Source organism: Scophthalmus maximus, chromosome 2 (assembly GCF_022379125.1).
Source record: "Scophthalmus maximus strain ysfricsl-2021 chromosome 2, ASM2237912v1, whole genome shotgun sequence".
In the NCBI taxonomy this organism is placed as follows: domain Eukaryota; kingdom Metazoa; phylum Chordata; class Actinopteri; order Pleuronectiformes; family Scophthalmidae; genus Scophthalmus; species Scophthalmus maximus.
Genome location: NC_061516.1, coordinates 15,397,385 through 15,419,199, shown reverse-complemented (window position 1 = coordinate 15,419,199; position 21,815 = coordinate 15,397,385). Strand labels below are relative to the sequence as shown.

At 44.1% G+C, this 21,815-nt stretch overlaps 1 protein-coding gene across 5 annotated transcripts in view; it reads right to left on the bottom strand.

Annotated features, from left to right (window-relative positions):
- Positions 1–21,164, bottom strand: part of LOC118301235 (neuronal migration protein doublecortin-like) — a 37,837-nt gene extending 16,673 nt beyond the window's left edge. The window contains exons 1-5 of one of the 5 annotated variants that reach the window (XM_035626524.2): positions 21,037–21,164; positions 20,360–20,500; positions 18,751–18,955; positions 3,811–4,242; positions 443–780 (exon numbers count right to left, since the gene is read on the bottom strand). In XM_035626524.2, coding sequence (XP_035482417.2) covers positions 443–780; positions 3,811–4,242; positions 18,751–18,847 — 867 coding nt within the window. In that variant the 5' untranslated portion in view covers positions 18,848–18,955; positions 20,360–20,500; positions 21,037–21,164. Of the gene's footprint in view, positions 1–442; positions 781–3,810; positions 4,243–6,880; positions 7,040–18,750; positions 18,967–20,359; positions 20,501–21,017 lie in introns of those variants that run through there. The other 4 variants (XM_035626525.2, XM_035626523.2, XM_035626526.2 and 1 more) reach the window with 4 other exon arrangements.
- Between the last annotated feature and the right edge of the window lie 651 nt (positions 21,165–21,815).

The window sequence follows — 21,815 nt, the reverse complement described above, 5'->3', positions numbered from 1 at the left end:
ACTCAAGGTTCTCATGGACTTGTCGTGTCACTGTTGACTCAGCGTAGGGGAGGACAATAACATTTGTCCTCAACAAGCGGCCTTTTTCCCCCCAATTTGATTCACGAGCACATAATTTGGTTTCCTGCTTCCTTTGATGCTGATGATACCTGCCTGGGTGTGGGCGGATCATATGAATGATGAACTGTTCCGGAACACAAATGATCCCACTGTGAAGCTTTGCGAATACACTGTACCACCTTTATTCCAGTTATTCCCAGAACAAAAGGGGATCTGTCCTGGTTCAACACAAACTTGAATTTGAATTTTAGATAATGATATGCATTTGAGTTTTTTAATATGCATATCATGACCCAATTAAATTTGCTGCAGCATGCGTAATCAAACGTCTTTTATCTGGCAGCTTGACGTAAGCTGGCCACTGCCTGAAAGCGAGACATACCTGCTTGCCGTCAAGTGTGTAGATCTTCTTGACCACGCCGCTTTCCAGTTTGATGGCCTCTGTGATGTCGGTGAGGACCTGCTCGAAGGAGTGCGCCGTCTTCTTGTTGAGCAAAACGCGCACGGCCTTGCGCGGCTTCACGCCGCTGCGCATCACCGTCACAAGTTTGGGTCGGACAAAGTCCTTGGTCTCCCTGGACTCGCCCGCAGCCTTGGCAGCCAACTGCAGGTTCTTCTGGCTCGCCGAGGCCTTTACATTCACAGACCAGTTGGGGTTGACGTTCTTTGTGTAGTCGACCTTCTTGTAGATGTTCTCTGATGCACAGACGTAGCTTTCCCCTGTGAGGGCAAAAAAAAACATTGGGTTAGCGTGTTGTAACACTTTCAGTAATTCAGTTCTGACACCTGAGAGTCCCAGAGGTGTCCACTCAAAAACATCTGAACCTGCGCGAACCCAAATTGGGGGGGGGGGGGGGGGGGGGGGGGGGGTCAAGACCAGAGGGAAAAAGATATCTCTAGACTTCATCACCTCGGATGTCAAATCGATCTAACGTTACTACTGAAAGTGTTTTCCTTTGTTGAACAATATAGTACTTACTGCAGAATCAGATGGTGTCAGGTTTGTTTTCTAACCATGCCCAGAATTACAATGGTCCACAGCATGGTTCTGAGTAACCACATAGTTTCTGGAAACACATTCCATTTCATTCATACCCTTGTATTTTGGTGGCAGCATGAGTGGATAGATACCGCTGGGATAAATGGGAATGTATGTTTTTTTTGTCATTTCGAAAAAATATTCCACAAAAGAATCTACAAAATTAAAGAAACAAACTCATAGTTTCATACGAGACTATTTTGGAGTTGAAAATGTGTGACTGCATTTCAAAAAATGAACCAATCCACAGATGAAACCTGATATAAATGGTGTTATTTTGTTGATCATGAAAAAATGATCTATAGTAACTTACACTTGCATTTCTTTGTCTGGTGTTGAAGGAATAGGGAGAAGAGTTAAAACTTCAAAGATCTCCCACGAGACCGCGGCACAAATCAGTCCAACAATACCTGCGCTGTGCGGCACACACTGACAGTAATAACAGTTCAGTAGAGAAGCATATTCACACTTTGAAGATTCATTCTAGTTTCGAGTTTTCTAACAACCCTCGTGAATCACTGCGGATGAAACCTGACCGACCTCCTTACTGCACTTGAAAGGACGACTTCAGTTAGGGCTGTGCAATATGACGAGAAATATATATGGTGTGATGGTAGAAAAGCATTATCCTTTCATATGACACTCCCTCCTTCAATTTGTTGTGTAGCATATCAGAATGTCCATCAATGCATCGTTTGGTCGATGCTTTGCGTTCTTCCATACAGCGCAAACGATTGCAGAAAAGTTGCATGAAGGAAACATGGAGGACAGTGAACGTGGCACAGAACATGAACATTCTGAAACTACGACCGGTGAAGAAAAAACAAGGAGATTTTATCTTTAACTTCTGTCACATGAACGTGGTTTGGGTATGAAAAGTCTGATTTGGACCAGAAAACCGAACTTTGCCAATAATGCCACTTACTGGTCCCAACACAGTCGACATCACTAACCTCTTTTACAGGGCATATGAGATTTCGCTAGTATCGCACAGCCCTTACCTCAGTCATATAATAAAAATAATAATAACACTGTCACAGACTCATCACTTTTCCCGAATTGGCCCATCCATCTTGGAACTCTATAAATGATCTTTGGTAATTTTCATTGTGCTGAGGAGCTAAAGTAAAGACAAAAGGCAGCAGGGGGAGAGAGATAAAGAGACATTTTGGCTAAACGGGGGGAAACCAGAAGGCAACAATTAGGCCAAAAGTGGAGAAATTACAGCAAAGACAGAAGGCACACAACAGGATTACACTGTGCAGACGAGATTGAGCAATTAATTACAGCCCACAAGAGGAAGCACAATGAAATGCCCCCCACCACCCACAGTCCTCACTGTGCAGCCCCTTTTTTACTGCGCAACACACACCCCTGTCTTTCCTAAGCAGCTCAAGTAGCACAGTTGATCACCTCATTTTGGACAAATTAAGCTGCAGTTCATCTTCTAGCATTACCCAAAACTCACTCTGTTCACCAAGTCTCATAAAAGTTGTGTTTCTCAGCAATTAGAATGGAGCAGGACCTAAAGTTGGGTCATTTAATTATGTCTTTAAATTATTCCTGAAATCATCTGATTGTTTAAATTTAAATAAATTAAAGTAACAAGGTTAAACTGTATTCAACAAATATTGCTGTCCTCAAAAAACTACTTCAGCATCAATATTATGCTCTTCTTAAATAAAAGCTTTACGTTGCTGCATCTGGGCACAAGTTTCCACTGATATATGGGTTTCCTCTACGGATCAATGCACAGATCCTCCTGTTGGAAGATCTCATTCAATTGCCGCAAATCTTTCAGAATCATCTACGGCAAATAACAGAGCAAGAATCTGTGAGCACATCCCCATCACCTTCTTAGTCGGATCATCCCTCCGATGCCAAATACAGACCATGACGGACATTCACAGCCATGACGGCAGCTGCTCATGAAGCTTCCCAAGCATTTATTAGTATGAAATATGTCAAGATGTAAATGAATCCAACTTGAATCAGATTTTTTTTTCCACAAATAGAATTTCAAAAAGGTTTGACGGCAGAAAAAAGAAATCCCTCCAAAATTGGGACGGGATATTTCTTTCTCCTACTGCTGTCTGTTAATGAACCGTTTACCCCATGCTGAGCTGTAGAGGGCTGCCTTTACAGCTCAGTGTGAACCATGCTGCGTCAAAGCTAAACATCCGAAAACTGAGACCCTGAGCCCCATTAAGACCGAGCGACCGACCCGCTTTCAGCTCCGTCGGCAGGAAAATCTTCAAAAACTGAATCCGAACGAGTAACATGGGATGCAACCGTTTTGCATATGGGGGTTTTTAAAGCAGATTTCTTTTTTCATTTTATCACATTTAAGTCAGGCAAAAGGAGAAAAAAACTTTTCCAAAGCGTTTACAAAATGCCGACAGTTAGTAAAGTGGACCATGTCACTCAACTGCCCAAAAGTAACCCTTCAGATTAGAAGTTACTACATCATATGAGAGATTACAGGAGTCTAGACCAGACAGATAAGACTTCTAATCTCAGAAAACTGGAAATGTTATGCTTCTAAATCGTCTCAGGACAGAAAAAGACTTGATCTTCTTTAGTACGGTGGCCTGTGATGTCTCAGTGTGATCTCACTACAGCAGCTCTACTGGGCAACTAAGAAACTGATAATCCAGGACCCCCTTTTGGGATGGGGTCCTGCTTACACCAATGCTTAAAGCGATGCTTACCTTCCTCTAGCTCATCCATGGATATGATCTTACGTGTGCCATCAATGGTAAAGATGAAGCGGACACCCTGTGGCAAGTTGATGTGGTCGGAGAGTGAGCGTGTAAGGTCGGCCAGGAGGGCGTCGAAGGTGCGGAATCGGTCGGTGGCCACAGCGTACACAATGCCCTTGAAGTAGCGGTCTCCGTTGCGGTAGAAGCGCACTTTTTTGGCCTTCTTCTCGTTGGTGAGGGCCTGCAGGGTGCGTGTGCGGTAAAAGCTGCAGTGGGCGCTGTGGGTGGGGCTGGGGAGTCCGTTCATGCGCCCGCCCCGCGGGGTACGGGAGGCCTTGTCTCGCTCGTCAAAATGTCCAAAGTCTAGCTCCATGATGACTGAAAGTTGTGATGGTTGTGACAAATGTGCGGTGGTGGTGGTGGTGACCAGCTCCGGGGAGTCTAGGAATACAAGGAAAACAATGTATGTAATGCATCGCAAGGTAAAATACTGAAATAATAATTACAGAAACATTTGTAAATGGAGACATCAAACTGTTTTACAGGAAGAGCAAAGACGGGGATTTTGATGTAAAAAAAAACCCTGATGATATTGTTTGGTTTAGAAAACTGATCAGCTCTCTCCCTTGCCCAAATAATAGCAAGTAGTAATAGTAAATTTATCCTTATATAGAGCGTTCAGTTTTGAGCCTTTGTTGATTCGTGATTTGGATATCCGAATATTAGTAAAGCCCCAAAATCACTTGGAACCAATTGGTAACAAAATTAATTGTTTTGCTGCTATTGTTTCCAATGTGATCAGATCAACCTCGATCTTCCCCAAAGTATTTTGCAGATAGTCAGGAATTTAAAAGCCACCTCTACAGCTATTAAACAATAAACCCCTCGTGCTATGACATGGACTCACATAACAGGAGCAGCTTTCCCATTTTTATGACCCGTCTTACTCTGTTAACATCCAGCCTGAAGACATCCCAGTGCTCAAACGCTAACGACAACTCATTAAAACATATTTCATGTTGAAAAGAAGAAGTCATCGGTGCCCTGTGTCTAAAGCCTTGCTCCACGGACACAATCTCCCTATTCATGATGAAGTGCAAAGGTGTCGTGCGTGTCACTTGTTTCTCTTCATTAGTCGACAGGACTTGACAATATTGACTGAAAGGTCAACCGCTCTTTGGACACAAGTCAACTCAACGTGGCTTCTTAACGACACACACGTTGTCTTTTAGCAGGCTTAAAAGATGCATTGTAACCACAACATTTTTTATATTTCTTGACTGAAACGTCACAACTCGGCATCAATTCAGCCGTCGGTCAGTATTATCCATATCAATTATCGACTTCGAGTAGAACTGCATCGTGATGGGGTCACAGAGTGTTTATTTTGCAAAATTCGGAAAGTTGGTTTTGTTAATGTGTCTGTGGAGTTTTATCTGACGTATGCCAAACAACAGATCACTGTAACTGCTTTGTGTCGCGCTCAAACTCTTACTTGATGAATAAATTAGTCCATAGAAACTGATGGAGGCAAATATTTTTGATAATCGATTAGTAGTTTCACTCACTCTTATAGCTATTTTTGAGCTTTTCAAAGGTGGGGAATTGTTCTCTTTTAAAAATAAGTGTCAACTTGATCTTCAGGTTCTGTTCTGCTGTAGGAATATTTCATTGACTAGTCGATGTTTGGGGAAAATAATCATTCGATCAATGAATTAGAAATTTAACAGTTAGTTGCAGTGCTAGGTTCGAACATTACCCTAATATTGATCTCAAACATACAATCCAGTCCTACTTCCAATGAACATATTAACTATAAAAGAAATCTCGTCAGTAACCTCTTTGCCTCCTTCACATCATTTTGTTTCATGCATGGAAGCCAGCCGATGACATATCATCTAACACTGCTCATAAGCTCACTGAATCTTCCCCTTTGTTCAAAGCCCAATGATACGTGTGCATATACAGTAAAGTAGAGATGATCCCATTGGCAATAACGGGCCATTTGAAGAGAACAGCCACGCGCTGCTGCTGCTGCTGCTGCTGCTGCTGCTGCCGCTGCTGCTGCCGCCACCCATCCATGTGGTCGGGGCCCTCCGGACCGGTCTAACCCCTGGCAGTGCTGCTGACATGGGGTTTTATGACCGACACCCTCACAGGGGTGGGGACTTGAGCAGAACGCCTGCCCCTCAGCTGACAAAGGCCAGGTTTCAATCCCATCTGCTGCACTAATGGGCAGAGCTGCCTGTGACCCTTCCCCAGTGGAGCATCAACCAGGACAGTCCATTGTCTCAGACGGGGGACGCCTGCCTTCAGAGTGACATCACCGCCGCCGCCGCTGCATTTCCTCCAGCATGAGGCCCATGAGGCCCATCTCCTCAATTAGCATTCATCATTTTATCTTCCCTTTTTAAATCTTAGCCAGGACACAATGTCCAGATTTAACATACATCACATGACACATACTTCACATTGTGTTTTATGGTTGATTGATGCACTGCAGACTTTCATCACTGAATTTTCAAAATGCAGCACAGCAGCAACACTCGTGGTCATTTTAGCTGGTTTATGTGTTCCTGACCGAGGAGCCACCCACTCACCACCCCGGTGACTGCACACACACACACACACACACACACACGACTCAGCAGACGTCTCCATCCCGAGCTGATCCACGCACAGTGTCTCTCTCCATCACACCAAGCCACGCAGAGCCGCTTCACGGTCCACACGTCACTCAAGGTGTGGAGGAGAGCGAGAGAAAAGTTTCCCGACACCGATACACTTGTCATGTTCTGGTGCTTGAGTGTGAGCACATGGCGCAGAGCAGCGGCACGAAAACGCAAGTTTTTCCTCGGAGGAGGAAAAAAAAAGAAAGAAGAGGGGAGGGGCGCACCTCCTCGCAATCCACCTGCTCGGATGCACATCTCAACAACCTGCACACGCTTTCCCCTCCACACACAGTGTCACACCCACTTCTCAACTCTCCCACTCGGAATAAAACAAATCACTGCCATTCACAAAGTCTCGTTTTTGACCAGTAAAGTGTGCGGATGATCCCGCCGAGTGGCGGACCTACCTGCGTCGCTGCCGGCGGAGTGCGGGGGGAGAGAGAGAGAGAGAGAGAGTGTGTGTGTGTGTGTGTGCGGGGTGTGGATGTGAGCGCGTCTCTGCAGCAGGAGAGGATTCACCGTCTCTCCCCTTCGCCTTTGTCTGCTCCGGTCTGCGAGCGAGGAGCCGCCGCCTGCCTCTCACCGGAGGAGCCACTGGGTCCTAAAGCCAATGCGCCTCGGACCCGCCCACTGTGGAAATATAACTGGAGGTACCAGTGAGTGAGTGAGTGAGTGAGTGAGTGTGTGTGTGTGTGTGTGTGGGTGTGTGTGTGTGTGTGTGGGTGGGTGGGTGGGTGTGTGTGTGTGTGTGGGTAGGACAGGAGCTGACACCAGTCTCACCAAAGGTGCACGGAGGGCTGATTTACAGTTGACACTCATCCTCTCATGATGCACGTGTCGGTTGTGTGTGATGCACTTTCTGCCAGGAGCCGAAAAGTACATTTTCTCCTCCCTAAAATTTGTGATTTCAACTCTTACATTTCATCTCCTTTCCACCCTACAGGACTGTGGCTTATCTGACAAGTGTGTCCCCTTTGAGACAAACCGCAGTTTGAAGCGTTTCGGTCTGTTGGAGCTCTTTGTTGGAAGGAGATTAAAGCTTGAATACCTCAGCGCTTGTGTTCCGACTTCCCCTTCTAAATCCCTTTGAGGACTATTTCACTGTCAGACATCCATTTCACTTTTAGTGTTTTCACTCTGGAAAGACACACATTCAGTCTGTTGGATTTGGCTCTCCCTCGCACTGCAGTCTGAAAATATTTCAGGGAAAAGTTATTGCATTGTGCACAAATGTCTGATGATGATAATGACAGCCAATTTCCAACGGAACAAAAGTCCATGGTTGATAGATGCACTAAGGTGATGGTGTAGGGATAGGTTTGTCATTTAAAAGAAAATTGGTCACTGTTTTCACACTGTTGTTAGATTAGATTTCAAGGGGGATGGGGATGTACAACTTCTCACCCTTGTGGCTCTGTAACTGGTTTGAGTAAAAAGGGCGGTGTTCATTTCACTGAAAACTCTGTCAGGCTACTCGGGCTCCATAGTCAGTGTCAAACACCGGGGAAAGGTGAGATGTAGAGCTTCAGCGGCGTCACACGATACTCCCAACAGGCCGAGATGTGCGAAGGAAAACACAAACGAAACGTTAGGCCAAACCACGGCGGACAAATGAACTCCGCTGTTGTGAAATTCCTTGAACAGTCATGACTTCTGGGCCTCGGAACTGGGCCACAGTACAAACGTATAAGGTTGCATAAAGTTCATCCGTGGTCGGAGGCTTGGTCAGGACCGACCTCAGGGCAAATATAAGATTACAGTGTGTGTGTGTGTGTGTGTGTGTGTGTGTGTGTGTTTTCCACACACACTTTGTGATACCGATATATTTTGTTTCAGGTTACAGGCACACAAGAAATCTTGACAAGAAATGTCTTTCTTATAAGAGTTGTAAGCCTATACTTTGGTATGAAATACTTCCATTCATTCCAGAGATTCTTGGATTATCAAAATACAAAATGCTGAAGTTGCATTCTTCTGCTGACATTGGCTCTTAGATCATAAAATATTTACCTCATAGACTCAGTTACATCTTTTATTCCAAATTACAACCAAGCATCTCAAACGTCCTGGACTCTCAGGGCATCTTGTGGATTGATGACCAGTGTCAGATCCTGTTTAACACAAATCAAGATTTTAAAGTTGAAACCATGTTTTTCAGGCAAATATAAAAAGTTGATATGTGGAATCTGACTTAATTGATTAGTAAACTTAAATTGAACAAAATATAAAAGTGGGAAGGAAATTATTTCTTTCATTATCTACATGGTTGCATGATGGGATTTCAGTTGGTGTGAGGATATGTTCCTGGGGCCTGGGATCAAGAACCATAAAGATTATTTATATTCTGACAAACTTGTTCATTAATAAGATGCTTTACTTTGACACTGAAGACATCACTTGGTAGCTGACTGCTTTGAGGAGGCCAGTGGATAACAGGTCTCTGTTCATAAAGAGCCAACAAAATGGGTTGACTCTTTTCACTGGAGGCTGCGCTCCCTTTGTCGCCTATTCCTCTCCCCTCAGGCGGAGAAGCTTCACTTTAAAACTCAGCTGTTGTCACATTCTGGAGCCTCTCCTCTGCATGTCAAGCATAACTCTAATTCACTCTGACCACTGGCTGCTCCACACCTCCCTCGGTGAGCTGCTGCCCACTGCCTGCAATGTGACGGAGGGGACAGGGAAGGAAGTGTCGGCGCAGTAGTAGTTTATTGGGGGGGGGGGGGCAAATGGGAAGAGGAGCAGATTCGGATACCTGGCTCTCGTAGTGCCTCTTCTCACTGCCAAAATGCTTTATTAGAATTTGAGGTAATTTTCGGACTTCGATATGCGTTAAAGAAAGAAGGCCTCTCGATATCTCTCCACATATAGGTTAGGGGTCGCACACAAACTTTACAAGCCAGGAGTGAACATGATATCCCTCAATGCAGTTTAAGGAGGAAGTGTTTCACACTACAGAGTCGAGATCATGTTGTCTACTTGTGTTTCACTTGTGTTGTGCCGACAAAGATTTATGGATTTCCATTCATTTAATCCTTGATGTGATTCTAATGAATCATGACAATTTGAAGGTCTGGAGTTTAGGATTTGGGGGGATCTAGCTATTATCTAACTGTATTTATATAAAGCTTTTCTATAGTCTTGTCGACCATCCAAAGCACTTTACAGGACAAGTCCCATTCATACAGCGCTCCTGTATACTGCGCTTTTTCTATCACACATCATTAACACACTGCTGGCACAGTCGTCAGAGGACATTTAGGGTTAAATGTTTTGCCCCTTTGACACACTGGCACACGGACTGGGCGGAGCTGGGGGATCGAACCAATTGATCCTATTCGTCTGTGGATGATCCTCTCTATCTCCCATGCCACCGCTCAAATGTATTGTGCTATTCGCACGTTTTCAGCTGCATGATCTGAATTGACTGTCACGCAATTTCTGCCTTTTAAATCTTTTGATATGTGATATGATATGATATAAGGAGAATGTTACTTCTGGTGCTTTGAATAAGTATGCCTCTGAGAAAAAGTCCCAAAGTGCTGAAATGTTTTTTAAGATGAGCAAATATCACCTCCACATGCTTTCACGCGTCATTACTGTCAAATAAAAAAAGCCCCATGATAACAGACAATTTTAACTTATTCAAATTCTGCTCAGAAGGTGTTAGGATGGAGCGTCTTAGCTTTTCTTCCTGCTCCTGATGACTAGGTGTTATTCATACCTGTCCTTCAGCCCTTAAGGTGCTGAATTTAAAACTCATGTACACTGTAGAGCCTGCAGCATACTGTATGTCAAGGTTCAAGTCAGGTGAGCCGGGGTTTCCAGGGCAACAGGCACATGATACATAATGTACCATTTCAGCTTCTTCTCAGACTGATATGAACTTGAATTCAGCAACTTGTAAAACATTATAGATTGTAAATCACCTCAAAATGATAACTACACAATGCACATCTTCAATATCCAAGTTAACAGAATGTCTGGTGGTCCTTCTAAGTGGGGTGCTCTGTAAACTGTAAAACTGCAGTTGCCTCAATGCCATTCAACCATATGCACAATTCATTTCCCCTTCTGAATTTATCTCTTAAACAATCAGAAATCAGGACATGTAGCCAGTATCAGTTTGCATATATGATATATAATGAAGTGTCTCTGGATCAGCAAACCAATGCACACAGCAAAGTACAGTGACAATCTGAGAAAGAGTGCTGTGCTGTTCTGGCCGTCGACATGACAAGGCGAGGTGGACTGCAGGATAAGCATAAGTGGTTCACAGCTGGTGTTAGGGGGGGAAACACGAGAGAGGGGTGGAGAAGGCTGGTCGGCGAGGGGAGTGGAGGGGAGGGGATGGGTCTGGTGGCCATAGTGGTGGGGAGGGGGGGTTTGCAGCCATGACGACTGATGGAGGAGGAAGTAAACAGATGTCCACAAGCTGGCAGACAGGCCCTGAGTGGTCGAGCCACTGAGAGACAGGTGGACATTCAGGAACACAGTGGGACTGCAGTGACTGTGAAGCCAAGCAGGGCTCTGAATGTAGAACAAAAACACTGGAGTCTCTCTCATAAATAAATCTCTCATTGTATAATGTAGTGAAGTTAACACAAATGAGGCCCTTATTTGGTATCTTTTGGATGTGGTATCACTGCGGAACCACATTAAATGTTTCTGTTCATTGTTGCATTGACACATTAATGGGAGCCTGTTAAATGAAATGTGGATATGACTCCATCTAGTGTTGTCTACGACAATAAAGTAACAATTGAGAAAGTCTTAGGTAAAAGATTTAAACCAGCCGATGATGACTCCTGCTTACACAGCAATTTAGTCACCTTCATTACCCTTAATGTCATCTCTTCCTGTTTGTCGTATGTTGAAATCATGGAGTGATGTGACAGTGACGATGATGCAGCAGGAAAGCCTTCATCACATCAGTCAAAAAGGATCCATCACTCTTGTTCTCATAACGCACTCAACAGCATTTTGTAGAGTCACCGCAGCGGCACAGGTCTCGGGACTAAACTATAAACTGGAAAGCCATCACTTTGAATCCCCTGGCAAGCTGGTACTGTAAATCTGAGTGCAGGAAGTGAGGGAGACATGCAGTCGCCTCTCTCAATACCAACTGTCAACATGACCTTCAGCAGGACACTTCAAACCCAGCTGCTCGCTTGTTCACTTGTAAGACTTGAGGGACAAAACTCAATGAAGGGGGGTGGGGGGGGTGGGGGGGGTGCAACATTTGAACGGGTTGAGGGTTCAAGGTGACTTTGGGCAAACCCCATGTGCTCTGATGGCTGTGATGTTTTTAGGAGCAGCATCAATGTGACGCCACCATAAGTCATGTGCTACGAGGAGCTACACATAGTCCAGAGAGGACGAATGGCTCAGTTTGTCTGTTAGCATGTTGGCCACTAGGAGGGAGACACGCTAAACATCAGTATGTAAATCAATGAGTGAATGAGTAGAAATACAGTAAAAGAACCAGTCTTTGTGTTGTCTTAACATGTTGGTGTAATCATTTAGCTCAAATCACTGCTGTGCCTTTAAATAAACAACAACTTGTCCTTCTCAAAAAGAAAGTAGAAAGAATTGTTCAATTCCAATAATGTTCAGCCAGATTTCTTTAAGGGTGGATATTTTTAATTTTCTTGTTTCTATATTTTCACTGAGTGACATGAAAAGTACTGTAATGTGGTTACTTTAATAAAAATTCTCTGTGTACTATGAAAATTGAAAAAGCAATAAAATGTAAGTATGCTGAAGAGTGACATTCCACAACACCAGGGAGGAAAAAATGAATGAATTACAGTGTGTGGGTTAACAATCCTGATCCATGACCCATTGTTTAAATTGCATCTCTACACACATTCTGACCACAGCATGACTCATGGTGGTGTGATGGTGGACTTACGGTAAAGAGAGCGATGAGCAGGGCCGACCTCCGCAGCATCATTAAACAAGGCCTCATCAGTTACCATGGAAGCTTATTCATAGCCGGAAAAAAACCTTGAGAGGCTTATTCTGAGCCTAATCAGCTGCAGCCTCTCCGGTGCAGACTACAATGAGCAACAGAGGGGGACGTCATGTGATGTGCAGTTTCTGAAGATGCTTTTTCCTCCTCAGAGACACGGATGTGTCGTAGTCATGTGTGTACCTTTTTATATGCTCTACCCCTTTTCTCTCCCATATCCCTCTGATCTCATCCTCCTTACGTCGATGTTCCTTCGCTTTATTTGCTAATATCTTTCTCATGGAGCGAAAAGAGCCTGTGCTTGCATGTGGGAGTCCGAATGATATCACCCGAATATATCTAAAACATGGTGCATGGAAGAAAACGGGTTTGTAGGTGGGCAGCTCAGCAGATAAGATAGAATTAGGGAGAGAGGATCGGGGGGGGGGAAAGTACAACATGACCTGGATTTCCTTTCTGCTCTTTAATATCACCATGTGGGGAGTCACCGTTGTGCCATCTCATGTAGCTTTGTCTGCTCGGCAGATTTTCTAATGAGGGGCTTTTGGAGGCGGATGACAGAGCGCTCTGCCGGGTCTGCCGGGGAGGAGGGGTATTTAGAGAAAATGAGCAATGCTCTGTCCATGGATACCCCTAATACAAGACACCCCCACCCCCACTCAGATGTCCCGCTGGCATCTTGGTTGTACCATTAGGACTGAGAAGGGTGGCATTAGTCTGAAACTCTCATTATGTCAGATACGCTGAAAACCTCTAATCTGGGCACCAAATGATAGGGTTGGAATTAAACCAGACTGGGCAAGAAAGCAGCAGAAGTGTAATTTAAAAGTACCCACATCAGTTTTTGTTTGTACTTTACACAGGAGCAAATGTTGTGCTCAGAATGTTCTTTGGAATTGAATTACTTAAAGCAGAGGTCCATTATGTTTTTATATAAAAAAGTTTCTATGCTCTCTTCTTCTCAGCTTAATATACAACCCACATTCAGTGACACTCGGTGTCTGTCAGAAGTGACTTTCCAAGGAAAAATCCTGTCATGCACAAACATTATTATCAACATGAATCATATATTCATGTCATATAATACTTCATTAAAAAGACAAGAAAAAAAACAGTTTTAAAGATCTCATAGTACATGGTACCACTGCACTGACACCAAAGGTTTGTCCCCTGTCAGACACATGTCACGACAGTTGGTCAATAAATCATTCAACCAGAAATGTGTGAAGATGAAGATCTGACAGAAGGCTCCTCTGAGAAGATGTGATGCTTTGTCTTTAGTCGTGCTGGCGAAACGCTCCTTTGATCTTGACAAATGTTTCTGGATATGGCATGCTGAAGAAATGTGTTCTATGACGTCAAGGAGTGGATTAGTGACTTTGACTGTATCCAGGTCAAAACAGTAGATGTGTGCACCTTGTTAGACAGCCAGCATGATAAGATATTGTGCGTAGCTTCTTCGGTTGTTGTTTTGTTGTTGTTGTTGTTGTTGTTGCCATTGTTTTTGTTGATGATGATGATGATGATGTTGTTGTTGTTGTTGTTGTTTGGGGGGATTCATTGTTTTTTGTGTGGCAAATAATTGAAAAGAAGCTTCATAAATCCTCAAAGAATGAACATTAGTGGTTTGAGATGGGGTTTGGATCATCCCTCATCCATCTGTGTAACCATATATGCTCCTGCAATGATTTGGTTCACCAGAAGATGGAAATATTTCACGAGACCTGTGAAGTGAATGAAAACAGACCACATTGTAGTCGAATCTAGTGCAATGTTACACTTGTCATTTCATTTGGGGGATTTATCAGGTCTTTAAACTCTGTGTGGCTGTTCATGGGAGATATTATACCCAATGTGTTTTAGCAGGAGATCAAAGGGTTGTTTTCCAAAGGAGGTAAAAATATCAGTGAGCCCGGCGTGTGAAAAAGCCAGAACAGGATTTACAGAAAAGACCAACAAGCTATTGGGAAGGTTTTGGTAAGTTCTTCAGCAAGAAATTGTTTTTTATGTCTTTAATGTTTTTTTATAAATGCTGCTGCTGGTCCTGCTTCAGCTCTTAATACTTGGTAATAGCAGTAAGTAATTGCTTAAAATAGTTTGCTTCTATGGACATCAGTAATCAAAATGTTGCATGTCCGCCATCTGCTGGATAGTCACCACATTACAACCCTCAGTTTTTGGACATTGACACTAAAGGGACAGTTCACAGTTCACAGGGAATAAGGAGTTACTTTCCAACCACAGAATCTGTGAAGACAGAGATGATGTCCATACACCAGTACCTGTTCCAGTGAGCAATTCATATATCATTTTTATATCAACCTACACAGATTCTGTACTGCCTTGGATGCATACGCTGTTCGGTGTGATTTGGATTTATTGTTGATGCTCAAGTCTTACTCTACACTGTGTATACTGTGCTGTGTGAGGAAATTAAATCTAACCCTTAAAGGGCCTTTCTTTTCAACCGACCTGACTTGCTGACTTTAAGAACATGCAGGCACCAACAGAGGGGTAGTTGTCCTAACTCGGCTTTCAAAATAAAAGCCAAAAATCTGACACTACGGGGTATAGTTGAGCCAATGAGTTGAGCATGACTGATCTTTGTTGGATAAGGATTTCTCTTGTTGCCAGAGGTTTTTGTCGTCCAATAAAGGAAGGAAATGGGCCCCATACTCTCTCCACGCAACACTCTTATCACAGCCAAAGAAACGTGACTTCAGTTTAGGGTTTTATTTAAAGCCCCAGAGTGTAATTTGTTTACTTTTCTGGTGGCATCTGGTGGTAACATTGCAAACCGCAACCAACTGAGCACCCTGCAGGGGACACTTTATGATGGCGCAGCACAAATTCCATTTTAGAAATTCGCGAATGCGTGTATTCTGGACCGTTTTCTGCAACCGTATGTAATGCTGGAAACATGGAGACTTACACGGAGGTCGGGTCCAACTCATGTGACTACATTTAACTCATTCAAAGTTGACAACAAAACATCGGCTCTTTGTTGCAGGTGATTATACACATGCGGACAAACTGTTACGGACAATATATTAAATTTCTATGAATACGTTCTTCTAAATATTACACACTTTAAAGGATTATTTATCATTGGATTTGTGCAGTAACTAATGTCTAAAAATCCACTGGCCTACATCATAACGATGATTGGTTATTATTTTTTATTTGATATAATAAGTAAAGAACAATAGGAGGATACTATATTGGCATGTGCAGTTTATTTCACTATGGAAGAGGAAAACGGCCCAACAAAACAACAACAATTATTTTGAAAACCCCGAATCTAACCGGATGTCTCCGGATAAACTTTTCCAGCTGGACACACACACACACACACACTCACACTCCGACACTCGCACGCACAAAGCAGTGCGGGCTATGGTGGCAGAGAGGACGCGCACGGACCTCCAGCGAGCCCATCTCCCTCCCAGCGACTGAGCCTTTGGACGAGAGCATGTCTGTGAACGAGGTGTACGTGTTCCGGCCCTTCAAGCTGATCGCGCTGCTGTGCGTCTTCCTGGCGCTGTGCCTGGACGTGGTGGCTCTGCTGAGCCCAGCCTGGGTCACCGCGGAGCACTTCTCCCTGTCCCTGTGGGAGTCCTGCTCCCAGTCCGCGGCGCGGCAGCCGACCGACGAGGCTCAGTGGAGCTGCTACTCCACGCTCACGTCCGGTAGGAACCGACGCCGCCTGTGTTCTGTGTTCAGCCTTTTATGTTGAACATATTCATATGTTGGTGCCTTTAACCTTTTTTTCTTTAGTTGCACAGTGTAGGATGAAAAGTCTTGATTTGAGGCTGCGCTACTGTAGTGAAGCAGATCCCCCCCCCCCCCCCCCCCCCCCCCCCCCCCCCCCCCCCCCCCAGTATTATGACATTTACACACACAACGCGTAATTACGCACTGCCCTTGAACGCTCCAAGTTGTGCAGATGTTGTTATAAACCCGCGCGTTATCAGTGGCTTGTTTTCCCCGTCAGCCACACAGAGGCTGCACACAACAGTGATAGGAATGAACAGACAGGATTATTTGTTGAACTGAACAAAAACCATCAGCCGCCAGTTTGTTTGTTATTTGGCTCTGTTTGGGCTTTGGCCACAGCAGCTGAGGCGTTCACTGTTTCTTGGGCCGCTGATGAATTTCCTCTCTTCATACCAGAACATTGACGTGGTGTCACTGAAGACAAACACTCTGTGGTGCTCAGCTCTGCTGCCAGTGTGGTAGTTTCCCTGAGCAAATTTGAGTTTGAATGTTGATACAGTATTCATTTCACTTTTCCAGAGCTTGTATTCTCACTGTGGATGATAACATCTGTCAACAAAAGGCCCGGAGATTTAAAAGTTGGTTCTTGGCAGCTTAAACTTCATCACTTGGTCAATTTAATGTCAGTTTCCATGTTTAGGATATGCAAAATAAACACAATCCCTCTGGGCACACAAAGAGTTAACACACTCCCAACCACCAGAAGGCTTTGAAGAGACACTTTAAGCATCTTCCCCTTCATCCACCCCACCAGGCCTGGACCCACCAGGTTGCCCTTTGTCAAGCCGAGAAGCCACATGACGGCTGTGATTACGCCCTCGGCCCCCTTCCTTTCTCCCACCGGGGGAGGAAATCCGCATTAAATGTACCAGATTTACCAGCGTCGGACTGGTGGCTGGTACAGTAGGTTTGGCCTGACTCAAGCCTTGTCTTCATTAGACATAACAGCAACAAAGAAGAGTGGATGGCTGAAAGCAAATTGTATAGAATCCTAAATGAATGTATTGAAGATTAGTAGTGTTGCCAAAAGTATTTTTTTTTTGCTGTCAATATATTCTAACAGGCCTGATTGAGTGACTTTTTCCTGTAGATTTACCAGCATCACACACACACACACACACACACACAGAGCTACAAAGAGGGAAACACAGGTCGTCCGTGACTGACGGCTCTGTGATGCTGTGGAATGTGTTTGGCTGAATAGGAGGCGGGTTTGTAGCTTTGAGTGTCTGCAGAGCTCATTAAAGCAGCAGTGGAGGGGTGTGTTTAAGGGTTAAAGGTGCAGTTCACCAAAAGGCAAAGCCGATTTATTGCACACATATTTTCATACACACCCCGAGGTTGTTCAATTGCAGATAATCTACGAATTGCAGGTGTCTATAATAACGCAGATGAAACAAGGCTCTAAGACTTACAGGCTCAGTGAGGGATGGAAAAACCTACTTGTGATGTGAGAGGAGAAGCTTCTTGTCTTTTCCTTTTTTTTTGTCAATGGCACACATAACCACATAATGGTCCAAAGTCACACCAAAAATAGCTCCTGGATGAATCAAATCAGATGTGTCATTGTCAAAATTGTGGGGGGGGTTTACCCTACGAAGACATTTGAATCAGCTCAGAGAGACAACCAGTGAAGAGTGTTCACTGAGCTCGTTGGCTTCCTCAAATGCAAATTTTCCTTTTGAGTCTCATCTTTTGAGGTTGTGCTTTCTTGTGACAGTGATGAGTGGGACATCAAAGACAGGGGATAGAAGACTTAAACATTTCCCCCTGAATACATTTGTATCTGGTTTCAGACTTTCTGTCGATGCTCCTCTGAATAAAGCGTTAAGCTCTGTGAAAAAAGGAAAAGGTTTGAAACATGCTGTTATAAGAACCGAGTGTTGTGTAGGTATTTCCAGGGCAAGAGTCCTCTGACGCACTGGAAGCAATGAGTTTGACTTTTCCAGCAGGAGCAACTGCAGTTTGTTTGCAGTAAGTAGATTAAATGTGGTGTTAAAAAGCCGCAGTGGCTGAACAGACGTGGAAAAGGTTGGACATGGCAGCCACTAGTCCAAACTTCAAACTATCAACTTGGACTGAAGCTCAGAAATACAGGAGAGCTATTTTTGGTCCACGTTGCCTTCAAAAATACTGTACATGTAATATGAAAAAATAAAAGATTTCAAAAGATACAGCTGTGGTTTGAATATATTGATCTACAAATTAACTGCCGTTAGTTGAGGATAAGGAAATCTAGAAATGTTTCTAAGAGATTGAAATTTCACACTTTGACCCTCTAAACTAATAATAACAAGTAAATCACACATTCAATCCATCCACTGCTGTGACCACTGAGTTACTAATCAGCGTCTTGTTACGTGTTTTCCCGATGGGTCTAGGTCACGCAGGCCTGAGTTTGTTCTGCCTCGCTCACTTCACTCTGTGGGATTAGCTCTTGTTTAGTGTTTGTCAGCACAGCGCTTCAATTCACCAGTGTTGTCCCGTGAATCAAGCTTTTGTGTTGTGAGTGGGATGCTCCTCTCTAACCTGCGTGTCCCCTTGCTGCAGACTGGCAGATTGCCACGCTGGTGCTCCTGGGGACCGGTGCCCTGTCAACTCTGGTGGCGTTTCTGGTGGCCCTCATTTCCCTCTGCCGGGGGACACAGAGGAAGCACTACCGCACAGTGGCCGTGTTCCTCTTCACTGCAGGTACGTCTTTCTCCAACTCCCCGTCACCTTCCCTGCACAAACCCTGTCATAAAACTACTGTGAATATTTATCCACGTCCCCAACACATCGTACATTTGGAAATAGATAGACGGGCTCATATGCATTCACCACAACCGCAACAATTTCCACATAGACTGGGGGTTGTTGTTGTTTTTTGTTCCAGTGCTCACGTCGAATAAAAGGGTGCAGAAGAAAAGAAGTAGCCGAATGATGGCTTGCTTGTTGAGCTCATTTTTTTCTGTGGTCGGGAGTCTGGGGAGCTGCAGGCTCTTGTGCCAAGACAAAGTAGCCGCAGAATTTGCAGACTTACCCACACAGTGAAGTCACTGAGTGAAAAAAAGAAAAAGAAAAAAGCCCCCACTAGCTCCTCACCCAGCCCTGCCTCACAGTTGGTCTGTGGTTCCCCTGAAGGCTTTGAGAGAAAGTTTCTCGGCTGAAACTACATTTTGACACTGGAGAGTGGATCTATAAAACATGCACTGAAAATGAAAGGTTTGGTAGTCAGAAGAACACATTGCTATGTATACTGTATAGCTACTATACAAGCGTTGTAGTAACTGACTCATAGCCCGTGCGTCCGTTGCCTTAACAGCAGCAATGAAACGCAAACCACTCACCGCTACTTCACTCCGCCCAGTTCCAGATTCGCCGGATTCCAAAATAAAATCTGATTATGGATAAAATACCAAACAGACATCCCGTAATGCATCACAAGTAATGTTCCGCCTCCTGCAGTTTTTTCATCAGGTCTGTATACTAAACGTAAAGGAATAGTTAGGAAATCCATAATCTTTTGGGCTTTCTTGATGCGATTTTGTCTCGGTTTGTTATGTAGAATGTTGATTCGTGCGCTTTAAAGGTGCCGTCCACTCACCGTTGGTCTTTGTGTTTTTCGTCGAACATATTTAACAGACTACCAAGCTACAGAATCTCCTCTGCAAGAAAATGTACAAGCATATTGCCTAAAAGGGTCCAACCATTTCTAGACATTTGTTACGGTTCTCATATCCTCCTCGACCTGGATCAACTCCCCGTGTTGTGCCTGTCGTTTCAAAGACGTTGTGTGTGGAAAGACGTTGTGAAATTTCTTTTAAAGACGCAACGGACAACTATCGTGCTCCCTACTGGTTCCAGGTGGTATTATTGTTGGGCCACCGGCGTGATGCATTGTTTATGACGCTGCGGTAGCAAGACGCCGGTAAGGATGTAGGGACCTTTCCTCAGAGCTCCCGAGGAAGTTGTCAACACCACTTTGGAGAAGAAAGAAAGATATGTTCAATGAAGCTCTAGCGGCAGCGTTAACTCAATGCCAGCAGCCTGGCTACTGTCCAAAGCAGAAAAACAACTGTAAAAATACAAAGGTGAACAAATAACCTCGAGCTAAACATCAGGTCGTATTAATAAGTAGACTGGTTGTGTTACTTACTGATTTAGTAGAAAGAAGACAGTTCTTTCTGTCAATCCAGCTGCTCCACCGTCCCCCACTTCCATCACTGGGATAGACACCAGGAGAACGTTATTTTCCTCCTTGTTTCAGTCACGGAGTGGTTGACGCAGTTCCTCCGTGCTGTAAAAATGGTAATAACATGGTGAAAGCACGACTGACAGGGACCAATATAAGTGCGATGGTGACGTTTTTCTATCGCCATTACACTGGAAATCAGCTTAAACATCATAATGACCAGTTTAAGCCAAGGAGTTTTCTATTTCTACTTTAACATCTGCACAAGGTTTTGATTAAGGAGTATATATTTCTGTAAAAATCTGAATAAAATACATCGGTACACCAAGTATTTTACTTTTGGTGTATTTAATAAATTCGATAAAATGGATGGAACAACCAGATGAAGAGAAATATATAATGTGGTCAATACTGTGCATACAAATCTTGAATCTAGTTTTTGAAGTACGGTGAGAGCAATGAAAGTGATCTTTGTCATGTTTTGTCCCGGAAAATATCTGTCACAAAGGACCAGTGTGTGCAGCCGACCTAGTGGCTCTGTCTTTGACTGTTAGCCATTTACTGAGAAGCGTGGGAATGCAGTGTTATCCTTTCCTGTGTGTAATTGCTTTAAGAGCCTTACGAGAATAAGGTCTCCATACAGGCACACACAGTCCTCAGCCGAGCAGCAGCGGCAGAGAGGATGGTTGTTAAATGCCCCTTGGCAGGACCGTGGCTGTGTGGTATTTATTTTCTGTCCAGAAATATGACCTCAGTGGGCTGCGAGCTCAGTCTGGGCTCCATCAACACCACCACATTCTTGAACTGCCACTGGTCGCCCCTGCACGCCCACTGCACCGTCCTGTAGGAAGGAAAGGTGGAGCCACCGTTACAGAAAGTCCATTCCTCAAGAGTCACCCAACACGCACGGAAAAGGAACTGCTGTGAGAGTAGACCACAGTACGCCTTTGATCTCACACACACACACACACACACACACACACACACACACACACACACACACACACCGGCAACACATTTACCACCGGTAGTTGATGATTCGCAGAGATGGAAGCATCAAAGTCATTATGTATTTTCGTGATTTTAACGTCAAAAGAATAATGGCCTTTGTAAGAAATGTGTTCCGAAACTACAAGGCGAAGCAACTGCACAGACTTTACCTTTTGGTGTGGAAATGTGCTGTTTAAGTCGATCACTGTCAGGGAAAATGTCCGGCCACTACAAAAGAGCCCTTACTTTGAACTGAACAAGAAACCTACGGGGCGATGTGTCACACAAAGATTGTGTTATTGAAAGTGTTTCTGTCTTTCCTTGGAGGTGTCACACTAGAAATAGAGATAAAAATACATTATATCCTTTATCTTGTTAAAGCATGTTTTGGTACATAATTTCAATCATTAGTATCATTATACACTCAAAC